Here is a 21,014-nt window from a genome sequence, read left to right as displayed (position 1 = left end):
ACTGTCTGCGTTTAAATAATGAGTTAATTTTTTTAAAAGCCACAGGAAGCTTGTAAATGTCTCTGATGGAAACAAGTTCTGGGCTCATTTAAATTTCACCACCTAGTGGTTAAGAAACTTCCTGATAACTTTTACTTCCTCATTCACCAATAATTTTATTAGTTTTCATCTCATTCTGACTACAGTAAAACTTTTTCATCTTTATTATTTACAGGACATTATTTATAATTCACTTTATCTAAAATGTGTATAAATCTTTACACTTTAAAACACATGAGAAGACGTGCTGCCATCCTGTGGTCCATTCTGAAATTACACAATATTTAAAAGTTTTATTAAAATGTTTTTGTTTTTTTTTTTGCATTAGTTGCATTTGATTGTGCAGAAAGAACAAATATAAAATCAACTGTTTCTCAAACCAGCTGTGAATTATTCCTCTGATTTTAAATATATAAAAGTTACTGAATAAACAAAAAACTTTACAAATTGATGTTGAAAACATTCCTCTGGAGTTCACTGAGGAGGAACCTGATATTCCATCAGATTAAAAGATTTCCTCATTTCAGACAGCAGGTGTTATTGAACACAAAGTTTCATGTTTGTAAGGAATTTTAAATCAGTTTTCAGTTTAATTCACTGAAGCAACATCTCTGCATTTTTTCACCTTACACAGTTTTACAGTGTAAAGTGAAGTTAAAAATAAATAGGGTTTATAAAGAAGCTGAAATAACATTTAGTTTGAGTCACTGTTGAATATTTAGTAGCTTGAATCGGATTGATTTTAAATTTTCAGTGAGTTGCTGTGAACATTGATGCATAAAGTTACTCTAACCAGCAGGAAACCACTCTGTCACCACGCAGTTCATTCCTCCTTAAAGCTGATTTAATACATTTAATATACTTAAGCAATAATTAACTTGTGAAAAGCACCAAACTCCTGTCACGTTGCCACAAAGTCTGACTGTCCAGAGAGAATCAGATATTTAAATATGAGCTGACTCAGACTCATAAAAACCAGAAACGAGTTTTAATTTTTACAGATTTGCGTTTAAAACTCTTCAGTTAAAAGTTTTATTGCAAAAATCCCAGAAAAGTTTTCATATTTAAACAGCCGTATTATTACTGACAGGTTGATTTCATAATATGTTTCTGATTGATTATCAACACAAACCGCAGATCAACGCTGCCGTCAATGTGGAAAAAATTAATCATCAGTGGAAATTATTTTAGGTTTGAATGATTCACATTTTTTTACTTTCACTTTAAATAGTTTAATTTGGAACAGCATCCAGGAATCTGGGACTGAAATGATCGCTAATGTTTGAGTTCAGTGTTTAGTTTTATTTTGTATTAATAATATGTGCTAAAGAACAAAATGATGCAGAATCAACAGGTTTTAGTTCTTTCATGTTTTATTTTCTTTGTCTTACAGCCAATGAGATTAATCAGAAGATATATTTATTTTGTAAACTGAATTATCTTCACAGACAAAAACGTTGAGACACATTTGCTGCTTTCTCACAGATGCTTCTGTTAGTTTCGTCACAGGATCTACCAAACCAGTTATTCAGGTCATCTTTTCTTTTCCCTCTCATCATCACACAGTCCTTATCTTTAGTTTCATTTCCTCCATGTTTGCTTCCAGGTTGGTCTTCACTCCAAAAACTCAGACTGTGATTTAAAACAAGATAAACATCTTAAAAAACCCCATCAAATGTTAAAATACACCAGGATATTTTCAAGGACCTTCAAACCTTTCATCTAGAGATGATCCGTTTATCCAGAACCATTGGCCTTCTTCCGTTAAGTCTGTCAGTCCGATCCAGAATTTCTCTGTTTCGTTCATCATCATGCCTCTCAGTCTGCTCTCCAGGAACATCTGAAAAGGAGAAATTGATTAAATGACTGTTAGATTTTTCTGAGCTGAGATGAAGAATCCTGATGCTGACATGAAACCAGAGAGAAGCTGAACCTGCAGCAGAGTTTCATACCTGCTCCTCTCTGCTGTCGATCTTCACCAGGTCTGATCCCAGAACAGTGCAGGAACGTCTGCTGTCAGTCCAGGAGGATTCACTGGTGGAGAAATAATAACAGTTTCCTCCATGTTGCTCCCATCCTGCTTCACACGTCAGAAATGTTTCATCTTCAAACAGATCAGAACAAAGCCTTCAGTGAACCAGGAGGAATAAATCTCTGTAGATGTTTGTGTGGTTTGGAGACAGCAGGAGGCGTCTTCTGTCCTGCAGCTACAATCTAACTTCCTGTCTCTGTCAGTCCATCAATGTCTCTTTAACATCATTAGAGGACAGAAATGAGACAAAGACCAGATTATGGACTTACTTTGTACTGCAGGACATGTTGGACATGTTGGACATGTTGGAGGTGATCGATATGATGCATCGGTGACTAGAAAAATAAAAAAGGTTTCATGTCAGTCTCACTTTGCAAACAGTAACGATTAATCCAAATGATCACAAATAAATATGATCTGTCAGCACTGAATAAGTCTTTATGACTGAACCCTGAAGACACTGCCAAAGATTTTTCCTCAAAATTTCAAGGGAGACATCAAATAAATATTTTGAAATGAGCCAAATTACACCATGAACTCACATTGGAAGCATCAGAACTGATTGTAACTTATGGTTTATTCATGAATCCAAGTGGCAGAATGATGACTGTCACCATGGGCTTCTCCTAGAACAAGATCACTCCTCCACCTTCTGTTAAAACCCAACAGCAAGAAGGTCACATAACCGACCTTAAGAAGTGAGTTTATCTATCAAAGCTCTCGAGTTGATGTGATTTTATCTCTTGGCTGGAACATCCTTCCTGTTCTGAGTGACATGATGGTGCAAATTTTATTTGGCATCGTTTTCTACACTTTCTATCCAGGAGGATCACACATGGTCGATTATGTTTTTTCTTTTCTTTTTTTGTCTGGTTGTTCATGTTGCTAATTAAATGAGAATGAAATGAGACGTCTATGGGTATGTTTTATGACCCGCATTGCAGAAGAAAAACATGAGACGATGTCATACAGCAGCATCTTTTTACAGAAGCAATAATGGATGCTGCCGTCTATAGATTGATTTTAAAATTTATTCTGACATGAGAGCTAACAATATCATAAGGTGAGCGAAGCTAATGAAGCACAGCTAACAGTAACGGCCTTTAGTGGAGCATTGACTGCAGTGAAAACATCTGAACTGGGCCATTCAGACTGTGGCGAACATTTTCCTGCTGTTTGAACGTAGTGGATGTGAGGTTTGAACGTAGTGGATGTGATGTTTGAACGTAGTGGATGTGAGGTTTTAACGTAGTGGATGTGACGTTTGAACGTAGTGGATGTGAGGTTTGAACGTAGTGGATGTGAGGTTTGAACGTAGTGGATGTGAGGTTTGAACGTAGTGGATGAGGTTTGAACGTAGTGGATGTGAGGTTTGAACGTAGTGGATGTGAGGTTTGAACGTAGTGGATGAGAGGTTTGAACGTAGTGGATGTGAGGTTTGAACGTAGTGGATGAGGTTTGAACGTAGTGGATGTGAGGTTTGAACGTAGTGGATGAGGTTTGAACGTAGTGGATGTGAGGTTTGAACGTAGTGGATGTGAGGTTTGAACGTAGTGGATGTGAGGTTTGAACGTAGTGGATGAGGTTTGAACGTAGTGGATGAGGTTTGAACGTAGTGGATGAGGTTTGAACGTAGTGGATGAGGTTTGAACGTAGTGGATGTGAGGTTTGAACGTAGTGGATGAGGTTTGAACGTAGTGGATGAGGTTTGAACGTAGTGGATGAGGTTTGAACATAGTGGATGTGAGGTTTGAACGTAGTGGATGAGGTTTGAACGTAGTGGATGTGAGGTTTGAACGTAGTGGATGTGAGGTTTGAACGTAGTGGATGAGGTTTGAACGTAGTGGATGAGAGGTTTGAACGTAGTGGATGTGAGGTTTGAACGTAGTGGATGAGGTTTGAACGTAGTGGATGTGAGGTTTGAACGTAGTGGATGTGAGGTTTGAACGTAGTGGATGAGAGGTTTGAACGTAGTGGATGTGAGGTTTGAACGTAGTGGATGTGAGGTTTGAACGTAGTGGATGTGAGGTTTGAACGTAGTGGATGTGAGGTTTGAACGTAGTGGATGTGAGGTTTGAACGTAGTGGATGTGAGGTTTGAACGTAGTGGATGAGAGGTCTGAACGTAGTGGATGAGAGGTCTGAACGTAGTGGATGAGAGGTTTGAACGTAGTGGATGAGAGGTTTGAACGTAGTGGATGAGGTTTGAACGTAGTGGATGTGAGGTTTGAACGTAGTGGATGAGAGGTTTGAACGTAGTGGATGAGAGGTTTGAACGTAGTGGATGAGAGGTTTGAACGTAGTGGATGTGAGGTTTGAACGTAGTGGATGAGGTTTGAACGTAGTGGATGAGGTTTGAACGTAGTGGATGTGAGGTTTGAACGTAGTGGATTTGAGGTTTGAACGTAGTGGATGAGGTTTGAACGTAGTGGATGAGGTTTGAACGTAGTGGATGTGAGGTTTGAACGTAGTGGATGAGGTTTGAACGTAGTGGATGAGGTTTGAACGTAGTGGGTGTGAGGTTTGAACGTAGTGGATGTGAGGTTTGAACGTAGTGGATGTGAGGTTTGAACGTAGTGGATGAGGTTTGAACGTAGTGGATGTGAGGTTTGAACGTAGTGGATGTGAGGTTTGAACGTAGTGGATGTGATGTTTGAACGTAGTGGATGTGAGGTTTGAACATAGTGGATGTGAGGTTTGAACATAGTGGATGTGAGGTTTGAACGTAGTGGATGTGAGGTTTGAACATAGTGGATGTGAGGTTTGAACGTAGTGGATGAGGTTTGAACGTAGTGGATGAGGTTTGAACGTAGTGGATGTGAGGTTTGAACGTAGTGGATGAGGTTTGAACGTAGTGGATGAGGTTTGAACGTAGTGGATGTGAGGTTTGAACGTAGTGGATGTGAGGTTTGAACGTAGTGGATGAGGTTTGAACATAGTGGATGAGAGGTTTGAACGTAGTGGATGTGAGGTTTGAACGTAGTGGATGTGAGGTTTGAACGTAGTGGATGAGGTTTGAACGTAGTGGATGTGAGGTTTGAACGTAGTGGATGTGAGGTTTGAACGTAGTGGATGAGGTTTGAACATAGTGGATGTGAGGTTTGAACGTTGTGGATGAGGTTTGAACGTAGTGGATGTGAGGTTTGAACGTAGTGGATGAGAGGTTTGAACGTAGTGGATGAGAGGTTTGAACGTAGTGGATGAGAGGTTTGAACGTAGTGGATGAGGTTTGAACGTAGTGGATGTGAGGTTTGAACGTAGTGGATGTGAGGTTTGAACGTAGTGGATGAGAGGTTTGAACGTAGTGGATGAGGTTTGAACGTAGTGGATGTGAGGTTTGAACGTAGTGGATGAGAGGTTTGAACGTAGTGGATGAGAGGTTTGAACGTAGTGGATGAGAGGTTTGAACGTAGTGGATGAGAGGTTTGAATGTAGTGGATGTGAGGTTTGAACGTAGTGGATGAGGTTTGAACGTAGTGGATGTGAGGTTTGAACGTAGTGGATGAGAGGTTTGAATGTAGTGGATGTGAGGTTTGAACGTAGTGGATGTGAGGTTTGAACGTAGTGGATGAGAGGTTTGAATGTAGTGGATGTGAGGTTTGAACGTAGTGGATGAGGTTTGAACGTAGTGGATGTGAGGTTTGAACGTAGTGGATGAGGTTTGAACGTAGTGGATGTGAGGTTTGAACGTAGTGGATGTGAGGTTTGAACGTAGTGGATCCAGATTTTAGACCTTTCAATTCTCTCTCTCCCCTCTTAGATCATTTTGTTGTTTTCCTGCTGCTCTTGTTATCCGCCTCTGTCATGTGATCAGGGTTTTTCCTCTTTCTTGAGATTTTCATAAATTAATCTTTTAAGTCTTCCGACAGTCATCATGTGTTTGGATTTATCATAATCAAACATGACAGAATCCTTTTGCTGAAATTATTACCAACAATCTGTCCTTAAGAAAAAGGTTTAAGTCATCTTTAGTTTGGGAAGTTTTTATTCACCAATTAAATCCTTCACTGTACTATACATCTAGTAACTTAAAATGTCAGGAACAAGAATTAGATGTAAAAGTGTCTAATTTTTGTTGATTCCTGGTTTAAAATAATATTTTCTACTGATTATCATATTGTAACCATTCATCAAATAAAGCAGCTAAGCTCCTGCACAACATTGTTACTCATTTAACTACAAGAAACAATTTTAGTTCATCATATTCTTGAAATAAAAAGCATCTTTGATTCAAGTTTGAGGGCTGCACAGTGGCGCAGTTGGTAGAGCTGTCACCTTGCAGCAAGAAGGTTCTGGGTTCGATTCCCAGCCCCGGTCTTTCTGCATGGAGTTTGCATGTTCTCCCTGTGCATGCGTGGGTTTTCTCCGGGTTCTCCGGTTTCCTCCCACAGTCCAGAAACATGACTGTCAGGTTAATTGGCCTTTCCAAATTGCCCCTAGGTGTGAGTGTGTGTGTGCATGGTTGTTTGTCCTGTGTGTCTCTGTGTTGCCCTGCGACAGACTGGCGACCTGTCCAGGGTGTACCCCGCCTCTCGCCCGGAACGTGAGCTGGAGATAGGCACCAGCACCCCTCCCGACCCCACTGAGGGACAAGGGTGAAGGAAAATGGATGGATGGATGGATTCAAGTTTGACTGAAAATATAAACCATTTTGATCTACAGTGCATTATAAACATTATTAAAAAGATTTTAGCGGGTCAGTTTGTGTTTAGTGTTGGCACTGAGACTCACGGGTGACGGAGAGGGCGATGACGGCCGCCGCCAGCAGAACGCTGAGAACCAGCAGAGCCGCTCGCTCTGCGGTGAGTCGAGGTTTTATCTGACGTCTGGGTTGAGTTTTCCTCGTTTTGGTTGAATCAAATGGTTGAGAGTCTGAGGAGACGGCAAGACGGGGCTCATTATGTATAATAATAATAATAATATGCAGCTAAGAGATATAGAATATCAAAGCAATTCTTTCTACATTTTTCTGTCAGTTTTTGTTGCTGACAGAATCGTTGGAATAAACAATTCCTATAGATTTATGATCCATTCCATGTTCACACTTTTAAATTACAAAGAGAGATGCTGCTAACTTGGTAGCAACCAATATTCAATATTTTTTATGAATTACATGGATGTGCAAATTCTGACATTTTGCACATAATTAACAGGTTCAGTTGTGAAGTGAATCCACCTGTCAGTCTCTTGCTGTCTGTCTGTTTTATCTGCTGCTCACTGCCCTGCATTCATCAGCTTAAAGTACCTTCACTTATTTAATCACCTAATATTATTGAACATGGTTATTCTACATGAGCAGTCCCAGTATTTTTCATTCTAGCTCAAACGGCGGCAGGCAGTTATGAAGAAACTAGAGAGTTATAAACTACAGCAAATGTTCAAAAACAACCCCAAAAATTAGTAATAAAGTGTAAAAAGTTTTGGGTACAAATGGTTTCCCTCTTGTCTGAATCTTCTTCTGGGAAAACATTTAAAATGTTTGAAATTTTTGTTTTTTTGCAGCATTCAAACCTTTCTGAAAAAAAAGTTAGATGGTAAATAATCCCCTTGATGCTGAAATAAATAATATTTACAACCATTCTGTCACTAGAAACAAATAAAATAAACTTCAGACAGAAAGAGTGGAAATATGTTAGTGTTTTTTTAGCAGAACACAGATTATTATTAATATATAATAAAATAATGACACTGTCTTCAGTTTTTTTCTTTTACACACTCTTAATTTTTTCTAGTTACCTTCTGTGAGTTTTCTCAGGCGCCTGACTTCAGAGTAAGTGACTTCGGGTAATAAACGATTATCAGCTGCATGTGAGACAGAAATCAGTCAGTTTGGGTCAGTTTGGGTCAACTTCTGACAAAATGTGACTTCTTAAACATTAAATCTACAAACAGATGAACTCACCTTTGACCTTGGATTTAGACAGCTTCACATCGGCGTACGTTACCTCGGCAGCGGCCATGTTGGAGCTTTGGGCCTGACGGAGAAGTGATGTTCAGAAGTTGGTGAAGTCTGGAGGATTGAGAGCAGAGGGGCGGCCAGTCGGGTCGGAGCGGGGACGCTGACTCAGCGGAGATGAAAGGTTGATCCGGTGTTAAAGGCAGGCTCAGCATCAGAGCTATAAATTACCTTTAGTGGTAAATGTTATCAGTGATGATGATGTGGGCAGTGAAAGAACAGGAAGCAGCTCAGTTACCACAGATATGATGAAGTTTGCTAGCAAACAGGAAACAAAGTTTCCATTCCACCATATTTAAGACGTATATCTACGCCCTCAGTACGTTCCTTACCTCATGTAAAATACTCAAGTAATGATTTTAGTTTTATGATTTCACAAAGGGTTTGTGCCAGCTAACAGAGGTTTGGGAAAATCATCTTTGTTTCCCCTTCACCATGTTAATATTCCTTAATAAAACTTTCAAACTTATTACGGCTGAGCAACAGAAAGACTTAAATCTCATTATCTGATGTTTCTTCTTGACTTTAGTCATGAAATTTGTTCCTGAGTTCTGAGGAACACGATGAGTCAAGGTTTATTTCAGCAACAAATTGTTTAATTGATAAAATAAACAAAAAAATGACGTTGCAGTGGCAAAATAAAGAAAACAAAATGTTGTAATCCAGACCAGCAGTAATCAATGTTCTGTCAAATCAAAAGCTAATCAGGAGTGTTTTCAGCCTCGGCTTAAAGGAGCTCAGTGTTTCGGCAGTTTTGTTGTTTTCTGGAAGCTGAATGCTGATTCTCCATGTTTGGTTCTGGGGATGCAGAGCAGAACCAGAACCAGAAGACCTGGGAGGTCTGGAAGGTTGCTATGACAACAGCAGATCTTTAATGTATTTATAGATTAACAAACATATTTTAAAGTCTCTTCTCTGACAGTGACAAATGTTGTTTTCATTATTTTCCCAACCATCCAGCTGCAACCAGAATTTTACACACAGAAAATGAAAACAGTAACTAACCCACTGCATATTCATTACCAGGACTACGACTGTATCGTATTTAATAAAATGCTTCTTTGCCTGCATGTCGTTGCTGTATCACATGTATAGGAGAGTCAGTCAACAGCCCTGTGGTTAACCATGGGATGAGCTCAGCTAGTGGAAACAGACGTTGAATTTCTCTCACACACTGAGATCTGTTGATTAAGACCCACAAGATTAAAGTCAAGTTTAAAATGTTTAAGAAGCTTATCAGCTGAAAGACGAGGCTGGATTGAAGGAAAATGTAGAGAAATGTCAGTAAATAGAAGCTGATAATGGGCAGAAACTGAGCACAGCTCCGTTAACAGGAAATGTTGCATAAACTAATAACTCTCCGTCCTCTGCTTTTAACTTTTTACTTCCTCATGTCTTTGTTTTTGTTTACACTCGTGTTTACATTCTGTTCTGTTGCAGAAATCGGCTCACAGTGAGCCAGGTTCTGGTTCTGGTTCTGGTTCTGCTGGAGGTTTCTTCCTGTTAAAGGGGAGCTTTTCCTCTCCACTGTCGCTACATGCATGCTCTGTATGCAGGACTGCTGCGAAGTCAACAATGCAACTCAGTGACTGTTGCTATGTTTTTGTCCAGGAGGAGAGAATGCTGCAACAGATCCAACCTGCCTGGTTTCCTTCTACAGAAACCTTTAAAGCTAATTTGAATAATTAACTGAGCTTAATGCACTGATCAGTAACTATGATTAACTGGACTGTACAGTGTGACTCATCTTAAGTTCATCTCATTTGTATCATTATCTAAGAACAGAATGCTCTTAGTAATTGCTCTACATAAGACCTTTAAATAAAAATTTCCTTTTCGTTTCAGAAAATCATAATCACAAAAAGCAAAGAAAACATTCTGATAAAGGTAGAGCAATGAAAAATAAATACAAAGTAATGCAACTGTCATTAAATGAAAATAATATAAATACAAATGATATATATATATATATATATATATATATATATATATATATATATATATATATATATATATATATATATATATATATATATATATATATCATTTGAATTTATATCTATGGGAATTTGTTGTATATCTGAATAAAACTTGAGACAAAACAATAAGGTTCAAAAACTGATTACAATAAAAAGTAATGATAAAGTTATATCCAAAATAAAACTCAATGCAAAAACTTGATGCTAAAAATTCATAGCAGTTATCACAACTCTTGAGGAAAAGTTGATGTTTATGTGTAACTGTTACTTTACAGCAGGGGTGTCCAAAGTGGGTCCTGGAGGCCCGGCATCCTGCATGTTTTAGTTCTCTCCCTGGTTTAACGCATCTGGATCAAATAACGGCTCATTAGAGGCCTAAGGAGAACATTGACCTGCTGAAAAGGTTGTTTCTACCACCAGGGAGAGAACATGCAGGATGCCGGGCCTCCAGGACCCACTTTGGGGACCACTGCTCTATAGTCATCAGGAAGGTTGGGAATTCATCTTATTCAACTAATAAAAATCTATAACAGCTGATCCAAACAGATAACAGAAGAAAAGCAACAGTGAGATCAAAAGGAAAGCAAATCTGGTATAAAATTATTATGTATAGGAAATGCAATTAAAATCACACATGAATAAAACTGTTGAAATCAATAAAAATCATGAAGACGTCGTCTCTGCTTTCATTAACCGGTTCTTTGAGATTTTTAAACAGACTGAATAGACCTCAGAAAAAAACACACATATTGTTCTGGTTCAGTTTTTTCTCACAGATGCTTTTCTGTAGGTGATCACAGAATCGATCAAACCAACACTTCAGATCGCCGTCTCCTTTAAAGGATTCTGCTCAACAATCCTCTCAAGGCTGCAGTTATCCATGCAGCTGGTGCATTTTTTCCTTCCACTCAACCTTCTATGAATATGCTATAGCTCATACACAGATTGAATTTTTGATTTTCATTTTCTGTAAGCTCCAACCATCAACATTACAAGAGAAAAAGGCCTGGAATATTTCACAATAACAACTAAATATTTGAACTTTTTTCTGATTTTCTCTTTGGGAGATGAGAGTAAAAATATAAGAACTCGACATACAAAACTGACCAGAGGAGGGCAGCAAGTCCATATTTGCTGTTTCAGATATTTTAGGGTGAAATGTAATCCTTAATGAGTAAGAAGGAAAGTAGAGACCTGAAGGCAGCTTACAGTTTGTCTTGATGGAAATGATTGAATTGTCCTCCCTCTATGGGAAGAAAAGCCTCAGGAAGTCGATGTCATTCATTTTATTTGCAGACTATTTCATCTCAGATACAACATTTCTACATTTAGATCTAATAAACATCTAAAACTGTTTCCAGAGATCAAAAAGACAAATTAATGAACCAGATATCTTCCAGATTCATCCTAGACGTCCATGAACCGTTTAGAAACAGAAACATCATTTCAGACAAAAACTGGTGTTTTAAAAATGACCTCAGCCTGTAATTATAGATAAATTAACAGAGTGAAGAATAAAACAGAAACACAGAAGGGGAAGATGACATCGCTATAGCAACACATTGTTTTCAGCTGTAAGGCTATATGTTCTTTAAAAACAAACCATTTCAAGAAGGAAACATTTTAGCTTTTAAAAGTCTAAATGTAAAAACAGGAAGTAGAGGAAGGAGCGTATTTATCTGATGCACAACAGGAAACAAACGTCCTGTTTGCTGTTGGCCAGTTGAGGCTTTAATAATAATAATGAGTTTAACATTAAAACAAATCAAGGAAAATAATTTTGATGGAAAATTTAAAGAGTATGTTAACATTTTAAGGAATAAATGTTAAATGTGACAACATGTTTATAAAACCTTCATCTCTGGAGCTTCTTGATCTTAAACTTCAAACACTTGAACTCAGTTTAACTGTTTTCTCACAGATACTTTTCTGAGGATGTTTACAGGACGAATCAAACCAGGACTTCAGATCATCAGATCCTCCTTTATTTCCCATCTTTCCCATCCTCACACAGTCAGCTTCAGTTTCAGCTGAATGAGCAGGACTGTTGTTGTCAGGTTGGGTCTGATTCCAAAAACTCAAACTTTGAGAAAAACACAAAGAAAATAACAGATAAAGACACAGAGAAAAATTCAAACAGAGACGTTTTATCATCAATCAAACCTTTGATCCAGAGCTGATCCGTCCATCCAGAGCCATTTTCCTTCTTCCTTTGAGTCTGTCAGTCCGATCCAGAACCTGTCCTGATCATCCTTCATTAAGTCTCTCACTCTTCCTAGGAGGAACGCCTGAACAGGAAAAGTTGATAAAAATGAGATTTTTCTGAGCTGAGATGAAACCAGAGAGAAGCTGAACCTGCAGCAGAGTTTCATACCTGCTCCTCTCTGCTGTCGATCTTCACCAGGTCTGATCCCAGATCAGTGCAGGAACGTCTGCTGTCAGTCCAGGAGGAGTTAGTGGTGGAGAAATAATAAAGACTTCCTCCATGTTTCTCCCATCCTGCTTCACATGTCAGATCTTCAAAGACAAAGCCTTCAGTGAACCAGGAGGAATAAATCTCTGTAGATGTTTGTGTGGTTTGGAGACAGCAGGAGGCGTCTTCTGTCCTGCAGCTACAATCTAACTTCCTGTCTCTGTCAGTCCATCAATGTCTCTCTAACATCATTAGAGGACAGAAATGAGACAAAGATCAGATCATGGACTTACTTTTGGCTTCAGGAGGTGGAGGACATGTTGGCTGCTTAGATTCATTTTTTGAAAAGAGAATAAAGTGTAAAACTTCAGACAGACTCAAATCATTTTTTATTATTGAATGATGAGCAGAAACACATTCTAACCTCAGCAAACTGTTAAATTAGATTATGCTGAAAACTTGCAACCTGTTCAGATTTTTTCTAAAACATCCTAAATTAATATGAGCCATTCAGTATGGTTTATTCATATGGTGCTAAATAACAACACATGTCATTTAAAGGCACATTACTAGAGCACCAGATCAAATGAATCTGTGGACACAGCAGTGCATGGTGGGTAGTCTCATTCAAACTGCCAACTTAAGGTGCTTTAGGGAAATTACCTCACCAGACATGGATTCAGCTGAACACTGAAGGGTTTTATTTCCAACTGCATCACAGATCACAACAAAGAATCTTGGGGAACTGTTTGAATCATAGAAGACTTCCTATCGCTCTTTAGATTTAGTCTCTTCTACAGTCCATTATTGCACATTATTGGCATTCCCCAACATATGGCTCTAACTTTCAGGGCAGGTTTGTTTCCATAAAAACATTTTCCATATCTGGTCTTCCTTAGCTCATGACACAGCCGGCCCTGAACTGAGCATGGGGTCCGTACCATTACTTATTTACTAACATCAGTGTAGGACTCCAGCTCAGAAATACTGCAAGTGTCTCTGCTGTTAGACACTAAGGCCTTCAGACTCTGACCCACCTGAGAGATTTCTTCTCAGAGCTTCATTCTCCTCTTTCAGAGTTTTGACGGTTTGATTTGTTTGTATTTGATAAAAAGCTGATTGGAGGAGAAAATAATAAATAATGAAGTTACATAAAAGTGATCATGTTAATTTAAAACTCACAATTTGCACACAATTTTTGTCTAATAAACTAAAATCCAGTGAGAATAAACCATCATCAGGATGAACTCACAGAGTCTGCAGATGACGATGAGAGCAGCAGCCAGCAGACCGACCAGAACCAGCAGAACTACTCCCCCTGCTGGCAGCTTGGAGGTTCTGCTTGGGTTTTCACCTGAGGAGCATTTAGAGCAGAACCGGATCAGAACCTGGAGCAGAACACGTTTTTACAACTTGTTTTAAATGTTCTAAAATTATTTTAAGACGTTTTTCTTTTTAGAGGAGGAAATTACATCATATTATCACAGCTGATAATGATGGTGAAAAGAATAATGATGTTATGCTTCACGTGTGGCATCAGTCTTACTTAAAACTGTTTCTTTCAGTTAAAGTGATTTTTTTCTTCTCACCTTCACCAAATGTTTCTCCAAGGTGATCATGAAGTTTCTTTAGACTTTGTAAAAACAGACTTTATAGATCACACCTTTTATGCTCGTAGCATTAAAAACTACAACCAAAAAGAAATATGACGTATGATTAACTTTGTTTCACTTCCTTATTTTCCGTGGCTGCACTTTAACTTTAAACACTTGATGATGACTTTGATTCCTATTATTACTTTCTGTTTCCTTCTTTTTCTGAGAAACAAGAACATCTCAGTCTTTATCTACTTGTATTTGAACATTACGCATTGATCTGGTCCTGCAGTAGATGGGTCATTTAGTTTCAGACACAGCTGTTTTCTTTCAGTTCAGATGTTAAATGATGTGTCTAAAGGCAGTTTGTGTTCAGTCTGGTTGATGTTTGTCTGATGAAGACCACTCACCTCTGGCTGCAGCTTCTTCATCACCTTCCTGCTGGTTTACCTCCATATTTATCTTCTTACCTTCTTCACAGCTCTGTGGGCGGCTCATCATGGAGACGCTTCGCAATAAGGAAAACTCTGACAAAGACACACATATGTTTTATAAGCGCTTAAAGCCAATCTTACTTTTTTTCAATAAACTGTCCTGATTAAAGAGTTAAATTATTGACCAAAAACTCAGAATATTAGATCCACAATTAATTATTTTGATGTTTCTCCTGGATTTGATTTCAAATTCATCTAAACAACAGTTAGTTTAAATTTAACATAAATATCTGCAATTTTCCAGTTTAAGGAAAACAAACATTTCATTTGCTCCGTTTACAGTTCAGTTCAGAAATGTTTGCATCTCCTCTGATGTTCTTTTCATATTCACTGGACGGAAAATGATCTGGACTCACCACCACTGTGTCCTCTCGCTACTGCAGACTCCTTTGGACTAAAACGCTGCTCGATAACTTCCTTTTTCACAGCTTTGTGTTGAAGAAACTTCCTGTTAAACTTGAACGATCATAAAGAGGCTTCAACGGTTTACGTCATTATTCTTTTTGATAATTGTTATTGTTTTGTATTAACATCGTCAAAGGTCTTGTGTTAGATGCCAACTGAGACTATAAAGGTTTTCAGGTGATTGATATGATGGTATATCTGAAGTATGACATCACTTCCTCTGCTGATTGAGTCTGTTTGCTTTCTAACTGAAGCGGACTATGTGTGGAAGTATTTCTGTTTAAACTGGACCAAACAGTTCTGGTGTGACGTCGCCTTTAGGTTCTTTAGTTACAGTCTGAGATAACTATTGAAGGAAAAAGTGCAAACATTGAACTTTAACCTACCTTCTACTTTTTACCTATTTCTTGGTCCTTGACATTACGTTTTGAAATGTTTATCAAAAATCTAATTTTAATTTTACTCAAATGTTTAGCTTTTTCTTTCAGGGCTAAAATTAACATTTTTCCATTTGATTTTTAAATAATTAAAACTATTTGAGCTGCGCAGTGGCTCAGTTGGTAGTGCTGTTGCCTTGCAGCAATAAGGTCCTGGGTTTGAATCCCAGGTCTTTCTGGTTTGCATGACGGGTTTTCTCCAGGTACTCCAGCTTCCTCCCAAAAACTTCACTGTCAGGTTGATAATCTGTCTACATTCTTCGTGTGTGTGTGTGTGTATGGTTGTCTGTCTCCATACTGCCCTGCCTCTCCCCCTTTGACCATTGGAGATGGACACCAGCACCCCTAGTGGCCACACATGGGAGGTGTAAGAAGATGGATGGATCGTGAACTTATGACCTTTTCCATCTGAGGGAAAAATAAAGCTAACAGATGATTTAAAAATGCTCATAATTCGTTGTTGCTCATAATAATGAAGTTGCAAATAAAACTTTGATAAAAATTGAATATTTTATCTTTTGTGTTTATTTCATTTATTTTTTTTTTACATTTTCTTCATAAAACCAACTTGATCCTGAGCTCTGATCGTGTTTAGACTCAGCTGAACTTCAGACACATGGCTGAGTTCCTGCTGCTTGTTCACAGATACTTTTCTGCGGATCGTCGCAGGACGTATCGAACCAGGAATCATCAGAGCCGCCTCCCATCCGCACACAGTTGGCTGCCTTAAGGCTGCCTCTGCTCCAGTTGTCTGGTTGGTGCCAACCCCAAAAGCTCAGACTACATCACGAAAAACAGAAACACAAAGTTAAACAAGTCCCACCGTTTCATTTCTTAAATAATTCCTTAGCAATGAAACCTTTTGTCCAGCTGTGATCCGTCCACCCACAAGAATCTGCCTTCTAGTTCTGAGTCCGTCAGTCCGATCCAGAACCGGTCCTCACCGTCCTCCATCAACGCTCTCAGTCTGACCCCCAGGAACATCTGGACAGGAGAAGTTGATGAAAATGACTCTGAGGTCAGGGCCGGCCCAACACTTTTCAGGGCCATAGGCAAATTTTTATATGTGGGCCCCCCATAACCTCATGGCGACACCAGATACTTTATCATTCTTAAGCTACTCTATTTGTGTAACATCTACCATTAGCATGTTTTGTAACTATGTCATAGCAGTGTAGTTAAGGCTATTGATTTTAACTTTACAGGAGTAACAAACTAAAAAAAAATTTGGATTTTGAAATGCAGACTGGCCGTTTTATTTTAACTGCTTGAAGGACAATTGTTAAAATTACAGTAAACAAGACAATAAGTTTGATATCCTATATTTCCTCAACACTGACAGCAGGAAGAGATTAACCATTATTTCTGCCACAACTATGGAAACAATATGTACATTGTTTTTCCATTTAGTTGATATTATTAAATGTTATTTTAAATATGGTGCTCTTGGGGGCCCCCTGGTGGTGTGGGTGCCCTAAGCAGCCACTTAGCTCACATGTGCCTTGGGCCGGCCCTGGCTGAGATGAATAAACCTGATGATGAGATGAAATCAGAGAGAAGCTGAACTGCAGCAGTTTCAAACCTGCTCCTCTCTGCTGTCGATCTTCACCAGGTCTGATCCCTGATGCTGGCAGACATGTCTGCTCTCAGTCCAGGTTGATCTCACGGTGTTGAAATAATAACATTTCCCTCCATGTTGCTCCCATCCTGCCTCACACTTCAGACAGGTTTCCTCTGCAAACAGAACGAAGTCTTCAGTGAATCAGGAGGAAGAAATCTCTGTGCTACTTTACAATAATGCTCCCCTTCATTCACAGATATGTTGTTAATTTATCTCTAAACATTTTAGAAATCATTAACTGTTTATTATGTATTAATTAAGAGTGAGAAGGAGGAGAAAATCTTTAAGTTTCTTGCCAAATAGTGAGCCAAGTCTGTTCACCTCCCTATTTTATTTAGAGCTGTTGTACTAAACATTTCAGATTACATTGTAAGCATAACAAAACATTTTTTTTCAGCATATAGTGTCTTTCTCACCTTTAATTAATGCATAATAAACAGTTATTAATCATTTATTAAGTGTTTGTAGAGGAATGCATAACTTATCTGTAACCTACCTGTTCATGCTTAATAAACTATTAGGCCTTATATGTTTCATTTAGTATGAGCCATAATAAAAGCAACACTGACCAACATTTTCATTTTTAATGATGGTATTTGGTAAAATGTAATGTTTCAATAGTTGATTGTTTATTCTATGATTTTTTTGTTCTTATGATGTAAAGCACTTTGAACTGCTTTGTTTATGAAATATGCTATACATATAAACTGGACTGATCTTGATTGATTATTGTAAAGTTGTTCCGAAATCTCTGTAGATGTTTGTGTGGTTTGGAGACAGCAGGAGGCGTCTTCTGTCCTGCAGCTACAATCTAACTTCCTGTCTCTGTCAGTCCATCAGTGTCTCTCTAACATCATTAGAGGACAGAAATGAGACAAAGATCAGATCATGGACTTACTTTTTGCTTCAGGAGGTGGAGGACATGTTGGCTGCTTAGATTCTTTTTTTGAAAAGAGAATAAAGTGTAAAACTTCAGACAGACTCAAATCATTTTTTATTATTGGATGATGAGCAGAAACACATTCTAACCTCAGCAAACTGTTAAATTAGATTATGCTGAAAACTTGCAAACTGTTCAGATTTTTTCTAAAACATCCTAAATTAATATGAGCCATTCAGTATGGTTTATTCATATGGTGCTAAATAACAACACATGTCATTTAAAGGCACATTACTAGAGCACCAGATCAAATGAATCTGTGGACACAGCAGTGCATGGTGGGTAGTCTCATTCAAACTGCCAACTTAAGGTGCTTTAGGGAAATTACCTCACCAGACATGGATTCAGCTGAACACTGAAGGGTTTTATTTCCAACTGCATCACAGATCACAACAAAGAATCTTGGGGAACTGTTTGAATCATAGAAGACTTCCTATCGCTCTTTAGATTTAGTCTCTTCTACAGTCCATTATTGCACATTATTGGCATTCCCCAACATATGGCTCTAACTTTCAGGGCAGGTTTGTTTCCATAAAAACATTTTCCATATCTGGTCTTCCTTAGCTCATGACACAGCCGGCCCTGAACTGAGCATGGGGTCCGTACCATTACTTATTTACTAACATCAGTGTAGGACTCCAGCTCAGAAATACTGCAAGTGTCTCTGCTGTTAGACACTAAGGCCTTCAGACTCTGACCCACCTGAGAGATTTCTTCTCAGAGCTTCATTCTCCTCTTTCAGAGTTTTGACGGTTTGATTTGTTTGTATTTGATAAAAAGCTGATTGGAGGAGAAAATAATAAATAATGAAGTTACATAAAAGTGATCATGTTAATTTAAAACTCACAATTTGCACACAATTTTTGTCTAATAAACTAAAATCCAGTGAGAATAAACCATCATCAGGATGAACTCACAGAGTCTGCAGATGACGATGAGAGCAGCAGCCAGCAGACCGACCAGAACCAGCAGAACTACTCCCCCTGCTGGCAGCTTGGAGGTTCTGCTGGGGTTTTCACCTGAGGAGCATTTAGAGCAGAACCGGATCAGAACCTGGAGCAGAACACGTTTTTACAACTTGTTTTAAATGTTCTAAAATTATTTTAAGACGTTTTTCTTTTTAGAGGAGGAAATTACATCATATTATCACAGCTGATAATGATGGTGAAAAGAATAATGATGTTATGCTTCACGTGTGGCATCAGTCTTACTTAAAACTGTTTCTTTCAGTTAAAGTGATTTTTTTCTTCTCACCTTCACCAAATGTTTCTCCAAGGTGATCATGAAGTTTCTTTAGACTTTGTAAAAACAGACTTTATAGATCACACCTTTTATGCTCGTAGCATTAAAAACTACAACCAAAAAGAAATATGACGTATGATTAACTTTGTTTCACTTCCTTATTTTCCGTGGCTGCACTTTAACTTTAAACACTTAATAATGACTTTGATTCCTATTATTACTTTCTGTTTCCTTCTTTTTCTGAGAAACAAGAACATCTCAGTCTTTATCTACTTGTATTTGAACATTACGCATTGATCTGGTCCTGCAGTAGATGGGTCATTTAGTTTCAGACACAGCTGTTTTCTTTCAGTTCAGATGTTAAATGATGTGTCTAAAGGCAGTTTGTGTTCAGTCTGGTTGATGTTTGTCTGATGAAGACCACTCACCTCTGGCTGCAGCTTCTTCATCACCTTCCTGCTGGTTTACCTCCATATTTATCTTCTTACCTTCTTCACAGCTCTGTGGGCGGCTCATCATGGAGACGCTTCACAATAAGGAAAACTCTGACAAAGACACACATATGTTTTATAAGCGCTTAAAGCCAATCTTACTTTTTTTCAATAAACTGTCCTGATTAAAGAGTTAAATTATTGACCAAAAACTCAGAATATTAGATCCACAATGAATTATTTTGATGTTTCTCCTGGATTTGATTTCAAATTCATCTAAACGACAGTTAGTTTAAATTTAACATAAATATCTGCAATTTTCCAGTTTAAGGAAAACAAACATTTCATTTGCTCCGTTTACAGTTCAGTTCAGAAATGTTTGCATCTCCTCTGATGTTCTTTTCATATTCACTGGACGGAAAATGATCTGGACTCACCACCACTGTGTCCTCTCGCTACTGCAGACTCCTTTGGACTAAAACGCTGCTCGATAACTTCCTTTTTCACAGCTTTGTGTTGAAGAAACTTCCTGTTAAACTTGAACGATCATAAAGAGGCTTCAACGGTTTACGTCATTATTCTTTTTGATAATTGTCATTGTTTTGTATTAACATCATCATAGGTCTTGACTAGATGCCAACTGAGACTATAAAGGTTTTCAGGTGATTGATATGATGGTATATCTGAAGTATGACATCACTTCCTCTGCTGATTGAGTCTGTTTGCTTTCTAACTGAAGCGGACTATGTGTGGAAGTATTTCTGTTTAAACTGGACCAAACAGTTCTGGTGTGACGTCGCCTTTAGTTTCTTTAGTTACAGTCTGAGATAACTATTGAAGGAAAAAGTGCAAACATTGAACTTTAACCTACCTTCTACTTTTTACCTATTTCTTGGTCCTTGACATTACGTTTTGAAATGTTTATCAAAAATCTAATTTAAATTTTACTCAAATGTTTAGCTTTTTTTTTCCAGGGCTAAACTTAACATTTTTCCATTTAATTTCTAAATAATTAAAACTATTTGAGCTGCGCAGTGGCTCAGTTGGTAGTGCTGTTGCCTTGCAGCAATAAGGTCCCGGGTTTGAATCCCAGGTCTTTCTGGTTTGCATGACAGGTTTTCTCCAGGTACTGCAGCTTCCTCCCAAAAACTTCACTGGCAGGTTGATAATCTGTCTACATTCTTCATGTGTGTGTGTGTATGTATGGTTGTCTGTCTCCATACTGCCCCGCCTCTCCCCCCTTGATCATTGGAGATGGACACCAGCACCCCTAGTGGCCACACATGGGAGGTGTAAGAAGATGGATGGATCGTGAACTGAAGCTTATGAACTTTTCCATTTGAGGGAAAAATAAAACTAACAGATGATTTTAAAATGCTCTGACAAATAGTCATAATTCATTGTTGCTCATAATATTGAAGTTTCAAATAA

The 21,014-nt window shown here is 38.3% G+C and overlaps 2 protein-coding genes and 1 long non-coding RNA gene across 3 annotated transcripts; all 3 read right to left on the bottom strand.

Moving 5' to 3' along the window:
- Positions 1-1,394: 1,394 nt before the first annotated feature.
- LOC106928234 (uncharacterized) lies at positions 1,395-8,180 on the bottom strand. Its single transcript, XM_015004378.2, has 7 exons — positions 7,973-8,180; positions 7,807-7,872; positions 6,802-6,942; positions 2,341-2,406; positions 1,992-2,143; positions 1,755-1,879; positions 1,395-1,671 (listed from the first exon to the last, which is right to left on the bottom strand). The coding sequence occupies exons 1-7, from the start codon at positions 8,028-8,030 to the stop codon at positions 1,482-1,484; spliced, it is 798 nt and encodes a 265-aa protein (XP_014859864.2). The 5' UTR covers positions 8,031-8,180; the 3' UTR covers positions 1,395-1,481.
- A 5,272-nt stretch (positions 8,181-13,452) lies between these two features.
- Positions 13,453-14,535, bottom strand: LOC148156596 (uncharacterized). The gene is made up of 3 exons (XR_015764682.1): positions 14,424-14,535; positions 13,671-13,772; positions 13,453-13,533 (listed from the first exon to the last, which is right to left on the bottom strand). It is a non-coding gene; the product is annotated as an uncharacterized LOC148156596 (long non-coding RNA).
- Positions 14,536-15,736: 1,201 nt separating this feature from the next.
- LOC148156595 (lectin BRA-3-like) lies at positions 15,737-19,194 on the bottom strand. The gene is made up of 6 exons (XM_088009991.1): positions 19,165-19,194; positions 18,813-18,963; positions 18,613-18,675; positions 16,932-17,083; positions 16,209-16,333; positions 15,737-16,129 (listed from the first exon to the last, which is right to left on the bottom strand). The coding sequence occupies exons 1-6, from the start codon at positions 19,192-19,194 to the stop codon at positions 15,958-15,960; spliced, it is 693 nt and encodes a 230-aa protein (XP_087866117.1). The 3' UTR covers positions 15,737-15,957.
- Between the last annotated feature and the right edge of the window lie 1,820 nt (positions 19,195-21,014).

Source organism: Poecilia mexicana, unplaced genomic scaffold (assembly GCF_051168715.1).
Source record: "Poecilia mexicana isolate PSO_F unplaced genomic scaffold, ASM5116871v1 scaffold_11, whole genome shotgun sequence".
Taxonomy (NCBI): Eukaryota; Metazoa; Chordata; class Actinopteri; order Cyprinodontiformes; family Poeciliidae; genus Poecilia; species Poecilia mexicana.
This window is presented reverse-complemented; position numbering and strand designations above follow the sequence as displayed.

What these genes read in the sequence shown, in the direction of transcription:
- LOC106928234 (XM_015004378.2), bottom strand. Translation starts at nt 8,030, where the DNA reads ATGGCCGCTGCCGAGGTAACGTACGCCGATGTGAAGCTGTCTAAATCC. An exon ending in CCTGAGAAAACTCACAGAAG is followed by an intron (nt 6,943 to 7,806) that starts GTAACTAGAAAA and finishes CCGTCTCCTCAG; the next exon opens with ACTCTCAACCATTTGATTCA. An exon ending in CATCGCCCTCTCCGTCACCC is followed by an intron (nt 2,407 to 6,801) that starts GTGAGTCTCAGT and finishes TTATTTTTCTAG; the next exon opens with TCACCGATGCATCATATCGA.
- LOC148156595 (XM_088009991.1), bottom strand. Translation starts at nt 19,194, where the DNA reads ATGATCACCTTGGAGAAACATTTGGTGAAG. An exon ending in TGGAGAAACATTTGGTGAAG is followed by an intron (nt 18,964 to 19,164) that starts GTGAGAAGAAAA and finishes GTTCTGCTCCAG; the next exon opens with GTTCTGATCCGGTTCTGCTC. An exon ending in TCTGAGAAGAAATCTCTCAG is followed by an intron (nt 17,084 to 18,612) that starts GTGGGTCAGAGT and finishes TTCTGTTTGCAG; the next exon opens with AGGAAACCTGTCTGAAGTGT.